The sequence below is a fragment of the Microtus ochrogaster genome, chromosome 17 (genome assembly GCF_000317375.1).
Source record: "Microtus ochrogaster isolate Prairie Vole_2 chromosome 17, MicOch1.0, whole genome shotgun sequence".
Lineage (NCBI taxonomy): Eukaryota > Metazoa > Chordata > Mammalia > Rodentia > Cricetidae > Microtus > Microtus ochrogaster.
This window is the reverse complement of record NC_022019.1, coordinates 16568157-16577893: the sequence shown is the minus strand read 5'-3', so window position 1 is coordinate 16577893 and position 9737 is coordinate 16568157. Positions and strand designations below refer to the sequence as shown.

The window sequence follows — 9737 nt, the reverse complement described above, 5'->3', positions numbered from 1 at the left end:
AGACAATACATAATTTGGAATGAAAAAATTTTGGAATACATATATTTGGCACAGAACAAATATCCAGTCTATATCAAGCACCTCTGGGGGCTGGAGAGATGCCCCAGTGGTTGAGAGCATTGGCTGCTCTTCCAGAGAACCCGGGGTTCAATTCCCAGCACTCATATGGCAGTTCTTACCTGTCTGTAACTCCAGTTCCAGGAGATCTGATGCCAATTCACATAAAATAAAGTTAAATAAATTTTTTAAAAAAGAACCTCTATAACTCAATAAGAAAATAATCTCAAATAACTCCATTTTAATAATTGAGCAGGCATTTTGAAAATGTCAGTTTGCTCATAACCAACAATCACTAATATTCAATATATTGAATAGTATACATCCTTTATCATCAAGGAAATGCAAATGACAAACTAAAATGAAATACCAACCATCAGGCCGAAGATAACCTCAGTGGGAGAACCTTTCCTTGGAGGGAAAGAAAAAATAAATGAAAAACACCCTCTAGAATGGCTAAATCTAAGAACACCAGCAATGCCACACATTGGCAAAGATGCGGAGCGCCTTACAACTTTCAGACCCTGTAGGTAGAAACGTATGGCGGTTGTCATTGCCGGTGTTTCCTGCCAGAAGACGGTGTCTCCAAGTAGCAAAGATATCCTCTCTCTTGGTTACCTCAGTAAGTCCCCACTGGCTGTGAACAGTGGTTCTGGCCTAGGGCCTCTTTCTAGGCTAACAGCAGCAGCTTTACCTGGAAACTGGGAAATGCACATTCTCGTGGCCCCACCTAAACCAGCTCAATGGGAAACACTGGAGGTGATGCTCAACAGTCAGGTGCCAGGTAATTCCAGCTCAGCAGGGGGCTAAGGAAGGAAGAAGAGCTACCTCTTTAAGGCTAATTGGGTACCTCCCCTCCTCTTCCCCAGGCTTCTTAACAGCCTGGTGTGGGAAGCTGGTCCTTAGGTGAATCTCTGAAGTCAGATGAGGACAGCAGTTCAAGGTATGACCCACGCCTGGAGCACAGTAAGCTTGAGCAGGGGATGAGTCGGACTTGGAGCCAACTGGACACAACCCTGGTGTCTGCTCCCTCACCACGCTGGGGTTCTGGGAGGGGCCCCAAGGCTGTCAAATAGTCTCTCTGCAAGCTTCCAAGCTTGGGCTAGACAAAATCACCATTCTCTCCACTGATGTTTTGAGTGTTTGTCTCAGATCTGGGAATGCTCTGATCAGGTCCCCGGGGAAGAGGGGCGGTGGGGGGGTGGACGACTTGGCCTCTAGGGGTTTTCAATGGCTATCGGCTATAGCCATAATTCCCCAGGCCTCAAACAAGTTTTCCTTACAGAGAGAGGGCTGAGAGCTTAGCTTCTGCATTACTCAGGAGATAGAATAGTTCTGCTCCAAAGCAGAGACCCAAGACCCTGCCTTACCCCTGACTCGCTTCTGTTCCCCAACACCTGCATCAAGCTACCCAGGAAAGCTCCATGAGTTTCCAAAGCACCAGCAGTGGGATGGAAAACACACCAAAGACCATGCTTTGGGGTAAGGGTAAGACTGTCCCCAGCAAAGGTGGAATGGGGTTGCTGGTGAACAGTGCCGCTGATGTGGGGGGAGCCCACGAGCCTCCCAAACCCATGCTGCTTTCTTCTCCATGTAGGCGGCGAGCTCAATCAGGACAAGCAGACTTGCACCTTTAAACCCCAAGTGGAGAGGAAGGACAGCTGTAAACTGTTGCTCAGCACGGTGGGTGTCTCCCCAGGAGGGGAGAAAGGCTGGCCCAGGAGCGGTTCTCTGGTCTCAACAGGTAACAGCTTTCTCCCATCATCCTTCTCAGATCTGCTTGGGGGAGAAAGCCAAAGAGGAGGTGAATCGCGTGGAAATCCTGCCCCCAGCAAACCAGGAAGACAGAAAACTACCAGTCACCATTGCCTCCCTGAAGGCCTCTGTCCTGCCTATGGTGAGTCTCTCCCTTCTGGCCCAGGGAAGCTATCTGCTCTAGCGTCACCCTTCAGGGGGCCTGGACATAAATGGAGGTGCCTTCATGCCCTGGGCTTACAGCCATGTAGCATGGCCCTGACCACAGTGGACAGCCATCCCAATTCCCGCTTCCCAGAAGCAAACATGAACAAGCCAAATAGCCTCTCCAACAGGGTCACATTTGAGCCATTTACTACTAGTCAGCGAGACCTTGTTGGGAGCTGGTATTTGGCTCTCGTGTGTCTGGAGAGGCTCTTCCTTCTAGCAATGAATCTCATGCTGTCCCACAGTGAATCATTATTCTTGAATAATGGCAGGTGTGTAGTCTGGAGGTTTTAAAAAATCCTTCAGGGGTGGGGCAAGTGTGTGTTTCCGTAGCACGTGGCGATCGGAGGACAGCTTTCCAAGAGCTGAGTCTCTCCTGCTGTGGGTTCTAGGAATCGAACTCAGGTTGCCAGACCTAGGCAGCAAGGGCTTATACCTGCCAAGCCATCTCGCCTGCCCTTGTCTGTTTGAGACAGGCTCTCATAATCTCAAAACTATAATTTTCTGGCCTCACCCTCTCTGGTGCCGGGATTACAGATAATATGCCAACACACTGGGCCCTTTTCCCTTTCCTAGAACCTCACTGCCTTGCCCCATGGGCTCAGACTTTTGGTATAATACAAATGCTCCCTGACTTAAAACTAGGTTTGTAAGTTGAAAACTTTCACGACTGGGAAAAGCATTTACTATGCTCATCCTGTGACGCACCCTAGTTTAGCCCCCTGACTTGCTGTAGAAGCATCATTTGTTCGCCTTTGAGAAAGCGGGGTGGGGAGAGCAGAGCGTCATGAAGCTCCTTGCCATGGCCCTGACTACACAGGCTCCTATCACAATTATCACTGGCCTAGGAAAAGATCAAAATTCAGAATGCAGGTGTGTTTTCCATCAAATGGGTTTAACTTTCACTTCACCGTAAAGTCAGATCTCCAGAGTGATTGGGAACTTCAATGAGATAAATGTGAGCTGACGATCTTTCCTCTTCCTTGATTTGAGATGACTCTCCATGAGATGATTGACAGATACCCTTCACCAAATGTATGAAGCCCCCATCTAGTCCTCCTGGGCTTTAAAGCTTTTACTTTTATTCATGAGTAGGGAGTTTAAACGTCATCAACTGCTTTTTAATTTTTATTTATTTATTTATTTATTTATTTATTTATTTATTTTTGGTTTTTCGAGACAGGGTTTCTCTGTGGCTTTGGAGCCTGTCCTGGAACTAGCTCTGTAGACCAGGCTGGTCTCGAACTCACAGAGATCCGCCTGCCTCTGCCTCCCGAGTGCTGGGATTAAAGGCGTGCGCCACCATCGCCCGGCTTCAACTGCTTTTTTTAAAGAAGATTTTTACTGATTTCTATTTTTCCTGTGTGAGTGTTTTGCCTGTGTATGTCTGCACACACATTTGAACCTGGTTTCCACAGAGGCCAGAAGGGGGCCTAGAAACTGGAGTGGTGGGTGGTCGTGAAACACTGGGTGGGTGTCCGCTCCTCTTGAAGAGCAGCCTGTCCTTCTTTCCAGCCCCTCAAATGTTTTTGACTCCCTTGATCCCAGGTCCTTCCTCCACATCCCATTACCCTGTACACATCATCATGTTGAGAGAATAGCATTTGAGCCTTTTGGGTCCTTTACTTAATCATGTGAATTCTCGATTCACTTTAATACATTGACATCTTTTGGGGGGTGCAGAGTTTGAAGACAAGGTTTCTCTGTGTAGCTACGGCTGCCTTGAAACTTGCTCTATAACCCAGGCTGGCCTCAAACTCAGATCTGCCCACCTCTGCCACCCGAGCTCAGCTTGACATCTTTCTTTACTTAAGGATTCCTCTGGGGGGCTGGAGAGATGGCTCAGTGGTTAAGAGCATTGCTCCTCTAGGTTGGGGGGGTGGTGAACATGGCACAGCTCACATGTGGCAATCAGAAGAGCTTTGTGGAGTTCTTCTCCCCTCAAGCCTGCTGTGAGTTCAGGGCCTGAACTCCGACTGCCAGGCTTGCTCGGCAGGGCCCTTTCCCCCCTGAACACCTACCAGCTGAGCCATCTCACTTCTTCCTTTCCTTTGTGTTCATTTTGTTCTTGTTGTTCTTTGAGACCCAGTCCAGAATGGTCTCAGACTGCCAGTGGTCCTTCCGGCTGTCCCTCCTCCCACGTGCTGGGATACAGGTGTGCACCACAGACTTCCTTTTTGTTGTTGTTGTTTGTTTGCTTGTTTGTTTTTTAAGACAGGGTTTCTCTTTGTAGCCCTGGCTGTCCTGGAACTAGCTCTGTAGACCAGGCTGGCCTTGAACTCACAGAGATCCACCTGCCTCTGCCTCAGTGCTGGTATTAAAGGTGCGCACCACCACCAGCTTTTTTTTTTTCTCTTTTCTTCAGTGAAAAACAGAAAAGAGAATAATTCGGTGTGGCCATATTGTGAAGTGGATCATTTTGTGTCTGGGGTTGTTTTGTTTTGGATGGTCTCACTCATGTCACCCAAACTGGCTGGAACTTAAAATCCTCCTGCCTTTGCCTCTTCCATGCTGGGATGACATCATGGTGTGACCAGCCCCTACCAGGGGGCCGGGTTGAGTTCCCTGTGTCTCCTATGTTGTTCTGATGTCCCTTCCCACCACAGGTCACAATGACAGGTGTGGAGCTTTGTCCCCCAGTGACTTTCCGGCTCCGGGCTGGTTCAGGACCTGTGTTCCTCAGTGGCCAGGAATGTTATGGTAAGTTGAGGTGTCCTGGGTACCTGAGGCCTTAGGAGAGTCTTGACTTTTTTTTTACGACTCCTCCAAGGGCAAATGACTGCCAGTGAACTAGAAGGCTGTGGCAGGGCTGTAGCTTTAACTCTTCACTTGCCTCTCCATGTTTGCTGTGGGCCTCAGGCCTGAGCTGTATCCGAGAGTGGTGTGGCCCTTGTTTCAGCTTCAGAGACTATTGCAGGATAAGCAGGGTCTTCCAAGACTGGCCATGGTGACACAGCCTGGAATCTTAGCTCAAGGCCAGCCTGGGCTACATGACGAGACCCTATTTGGGAGTATTTCAAAGATGGCTACTAGAAGGCATGAAGCTATAGCAGTAACATGGCCAACAACACAAGCCGCCTGCCATGCTGTCACCTCTTAAGATCCCCCTCACAGCCTGGTGATAGTAACACATACTTTAATCCCAGCACTCAGAATGCAGAGGCAGGTGGATGTCTGAGTCTGAGGCCAGCCTGGTCTACAGTGAGTTCCAGGACAGCCAGGGCTATAGAAAAACAAACAAACAAACAAAAAAAAAAACAAGAGGATCCACGTCACATTAGACACCACCTCTGAACAGGTTCCACCACCTCAACGTGGCACACTGAGGACCAGGTTTCTAGTCCATAAACCTTGGAGAGCCAAGCCATACCTTAACCCCACCATCTACATCTCCTTCCCTTCTAGTCTACCTTTAGCCTTGTCCCAGTCAGTTCTTAATACACATCCTCCTCCTGCCTGCTCTCCTTCCCCTAGTCTGCATGGAGACTTCCTGTCCCCTGCTTCACCCTGGGCTCTACCGGAAGAAGGGACAGAAAGGATATGGCTTGCTGCAGATGGTGGTCGCGTGCTTGCGTGGGGATAAACTTAGAGCAGAAAGGGATGGTGGGGAAGGAGCTAGGCATTAACTCAGATGTTCTGGTTTCTCCCTACCCTGCCCTATTCCTGCCTACCTCCCATGCCATTACAGAGACTTCAGACCTACCCTGGGAAGATGACGAGGAAGAGGAGGAAGAGGAGGGGGAGGAGGAGGAGGAGGAGGAAGATGAAGATGTGGATTTGGATTTATCAATAGAAGAGACACCTACCAAACAAGTCAAAAGGGCTGCTCCCCAAAAGCAGACAAGCCTGGCTAAGGTTTGGGGAAAGAAATGAGATTGGGCATGAGGATCCGAGCTAGGCCTCCCAGGTTGGGCATTTGGTGCCAGCTAAGGCCACCACCACTGAAGTTCTGTGGGTCTGAGTTGGAACTGCTCAGTACCCGAGTGTGTTCTGGTTCTAGGTCTTGGGGTTGACTCTCCAAATAACACTTGGTTTTTATTTCCAGAAAAAAAAGCTAGAAAAAGAGGAGGAGGCAGCAAGGTAACTCACCCTGTTAATTCCCCACCATGGTCACCACCAAGGATTGCAACCAAGGCTTCTGGCATGTTAAGCAAACAGGGTACTACTGGGTTACAGCCCCAAACTTTGTGTTTGGCTTCGTTTGGTGCTTTGTTTTGTTTGAGACAGGGTATCAGTAAATTGCCCATCCAGGCCTTAAACTCACTGGATAGCCCTGGCAGGCCATGGACATGTGATCCTCTTGCTTCAACCTCCCTGGGAACTGGGATGACAGGCCTGGGTACCAGGCCCAGCTGAAACAGCAGAAGGTCTTCTGTGAGATAACTAGTCCTGGGGAGCAGCTATAGGCAATGTGTTTCCACACATGTGCACGTGGGGATCCAACAGCTCCGGAGGCTGACACAGCCCTTAAAGCATGAATAATCCTTCTGACCCCACTCTACCTGAGGTAACTCCCCTCAGTTCAAGATCTACACTCAAACTCAAACTGGCCTTACCTGACCATCCTGGAAAGAGTGGCATTCTAACTGTCTGCCAATGAGAGTTGACCAAACAGTCTCCTATTAATTTTTTTTTTCTTCTCTGTGGAGTAAGTCAAATGGAACATATGTTGTCTTTGAAAGCATGCTAACAACCTAGAAAGGGACATAATTAAGAGAACAGAGCATGGGTTTGGGTTCATTTGATGTCTTGTATTTTAGAAACAGCTTGGCTAAAGTTATATAAAAGATTAACATTGGGTGGGCTGGAGAGATGGCTCAGCGGTTAAGAGCATTGCCTGCTCTTCCAAAGGTCCTGAGTTCAATTCCCAGCAACCACATGGTGGCTCATAACCATCTGTAAAGAGGTCTGGTGCCCTCTTCTGGCCTGCAGGCATACAAAATATTGTATACATAATAAATAAATAAATAAATATAAAAAAGATTAACATTGGAAAGTAATGAAAAGCATAAGTAATTTATCCTCATGTCTGTTTGCTAAATTATGTGCAGTGAGTGAGGTTAACATTAATTTTATAGTAAAAAAAATCTAATATCAGCCCTTCTTTAAAGTATATTTAAGGGACAACTTATTCATCCAGACCGGACCAATTTCAATAAAACACCAGTCTCAGGACGCAGAACAATAAGCCACCAAGACTAGAGACCTCCACCTGAGAGGAACCAAGGCAAATCCCTGAGGTTCCCAAGGCTGTGGAAGCCCCCTCTGCTAACCAGAAACTCAGACTCAATCCAATCCAAACCTTCGTCCAACCAGAGAGCATTCTAAGTCCCTTAACCAGCCAGCACCATGGGGACGGCAGGGTGCATGTGAAGATCAGGTATCTGAGGTTTGTCGAGATAAAACACTTGAGCAGTTTAAAGGGGTGAATGGCAGACTGGATGGAAGGATGGCAAATTCTGAAGAAAAAAAAACTGAAAGAAAGGTGGAGACTTTTCCTCTCTGCTTACATCGGCACCGAAGTCCCAAGGCAAGAGTGAACTGGTCTCCAGGATGAAAGCCAGTAATGGCGGCGCAGCAGGCAGGACCATCAATAAGACACTTATGACACACACCCCAGGAACGTTTCAGAATCCCTGGAGTTCTGGAGTCGCTTTGGTTTGTAACTCTGAGGACGAATCTCTTCATTCCCCACCACGTAAGTCATGTCAACAAGCCTCTTAACTGTACCAAGATCCCGTCCAACAGTCTAGCAAAACAACAGCCTCAATCTGCCTGTCCTATGATTGAAAGGAAGGAAGAAAAAGAGACCAAAACATTTTGACGCTGAGCGTGGTAACACATGCCTTTAATCCCAGCACTCAGGATGCAGAAGCAGGTGTATCAGTTCTAAGCCAGCTGGGTCTTCTCTATAGGAAGGATGTCCAGGGCTACTGATAGACCCTGTCTCAAACAAAATGCATTTAAGTATATATATTGTCTATTGAACCTATACCCCTGTACCTCCTAACCATCCCTTTTATACCATCCCCCTCCCATTATGAAAAAAAAAAAAAGGCTTTTTTGTTTTGTTTTTCAAGACAGGGTTTCTCTTTCTCTATAGCCCTGGTTGTCCTGAAACTCGCTCTAAAGAATAGGCCAGCCCCGAATTTACAGAGATCTGCCTGCCTCTGCCTCCCGAGTGCTGGGGTGCACCACCACCACCAGGCGATAACGGTATTCTTTCTCATACCTGAAAGAAAAACAATAGGAAGTCTAAGAAGAAAACACTCTTAAAGAGACAGAACAGAAAAGGAAACAAGCAAAGCTGCGGCTGAGCTCAGCGACAGAGGACTTGCCTAGCATGCTAGAAATCAAGTCTGTTCCCTTCCCGCAACACCGCCAAAAATTAGATTCAGATGTGGGTTGGGGATAAGGTTCAGCGGTGGAGCATTTCCTTTGAATGCATAAAACCTTAAGTTCAACCCTTAGCACTGAAAAAGAAAAAAAAACCAACCCAGGAGGGAGCAGGAGGGGGAGCCAGGTGGAGGGGAGCCAGGTGGGGGGGAGCCAGGTGGAGGGGGAGCCAAGTGGAGGGACATTCCTGCACCTTCAGCTGTCTGAGTCCGCCCCTCTCTAGATGAGCTGCCCAGCTCTGCTCCTGATTGCAGCTCCTGGGAGGGCTCATCTATGGCATAAAGCTCCACTATCTCTCGCCCACTCTGTCCCTATTCCTTTCCAGGCCCGGCCCTCCGGAAAAGAGCCTCTGGAGGAAGGTGATCCATGAGAAGGTGAGCCTTGAGAAGGAAGGCTGCCAGGGAGGGAGGGAGGGCGGCCAGGAGGGAGAAAGACTCTTCAGTCTCCCTCATCTGCACAGGGGAAAGCTACACCCAAACCTAGGAAGTCAGCATCCAAGAAATGAAGAGCACCTTGGTATCTCTCAAGTCCCAGGGAGGTGACGACCAGCTGCTCTGGTGCAGGTGTCCAGCCCCTCCACCTGAACCTAAATGTAATAGTGTTGTGGGGGCCACACAGGAGCCCTACAACCCGGCCTTTCTGTTTCAAAAGGCTCTTGGAGAAGAACCCCCCACAAGCGTGCATAAGCCACAATAAAATTTGCATGATCAGAATCTCCCTCCGTCCTTTCCCTGGGTGGATCTCCTTGTCGCTGCACTAGCTCATGTGCCCAGCAGAGGGCAACCGCGAGCAAGAAACTGGCCCCAGGTTGCTCTTCCTGGTTTCCACCCCAGGATTGGGTGAAGGCCTAGGCATCTGGCCTCTGCCCTGTCCTCTGTGAGCTGGGGCAGGTGAGGTTTACAAGTATAGAACTCTGGGACCAAACCAGCTTTTGCTACCAGGAAGGGCCTGACCCAGGCCCAAACTGCTCCATTTCTCTCTTAGCAGGCAATTGTCACTGGGGGACAATCTAGGCTACTACAGTTGAGACTAGGCCCATACACTTAGCAGGACACAGGCTTGTTCCAGGGTGAGACCAGCTAACAGTTGGAAAACAGCGGGTGGCTACTGCTTGGCTCTGGCTCTTTAGCCTCCTTAGCATGTTGAGGTAGCTTTGGAGCCTGTTCACGGAGGGTGGTCAAGACGTCATCCCAGATCTGAGTGAGACACAAGACAATCCCAGAGGCTGTGCTTGTGGGGGAACCCGTGCTCTTCCTGCCCCACCCTGGCATCCCTATCAGCCAGGTCAGAAACAAGCTGACGAAGAGCTGTCCCCACGTATG

At 48.9% G+C, this 9737-nt stretch overlaps 1 protein-coding gene across 1 annotated transcript; it reads left to right on the top strand.

The window, feature by feature from the left end:
• The first annotated feature begins 918 nt into the window (after nucleotides 1-918).
• On the top strand, nucleotides 919-9282 carry Npm2 (nucleophosmin/nucleoplasmin 2). Its single transcript, XM_005355599.2, has 8 exons — nucleotides 919-1539; nucleotides 1655-1740; nucleotides 1832-1954; nucleotides 4626-4719; nucleotides 5708-5874; nucleotides 6065-6099; nucleotides 8741-8774; nucleotides 8876-9282. Exons 1-8 carry the CDS (start codon nucleotides 1482-1484, stop codon nucleotides 8918-8920), a joined length of 642 nt encoding a protein of 213 aa, XP_005355656.1. The 5' UTR covers nucleotides 919-1481; the 3' UTR covers nucleotides 8921-9282.
• Nucleotides 9283-9737: the final 455 nt, after the last annotated feature.

Coding starts and splice junctions, on each gene's coding strand:
- Npm2 (XM_005355599.2), top strand. CDS start 1,482: ATGAGTTTCCAAAGCACCAGCAGTGGGATGGAAAACACACCAAAGACC. Junction 4,720..5,707: donor CAGTGGCCAGGAATGTTATG/GTAAGTTGAGGT, acceptor ATGCCATTACAG/AGACTTCAGACCTACCCTGG. Junction 8,775..8,875: donor AAAAGAGCCTCTGGAGGAAG/GTGATCCATGAG, acceptor TCATCTGCACAG/GGGAAAGCTACACCCAAACC.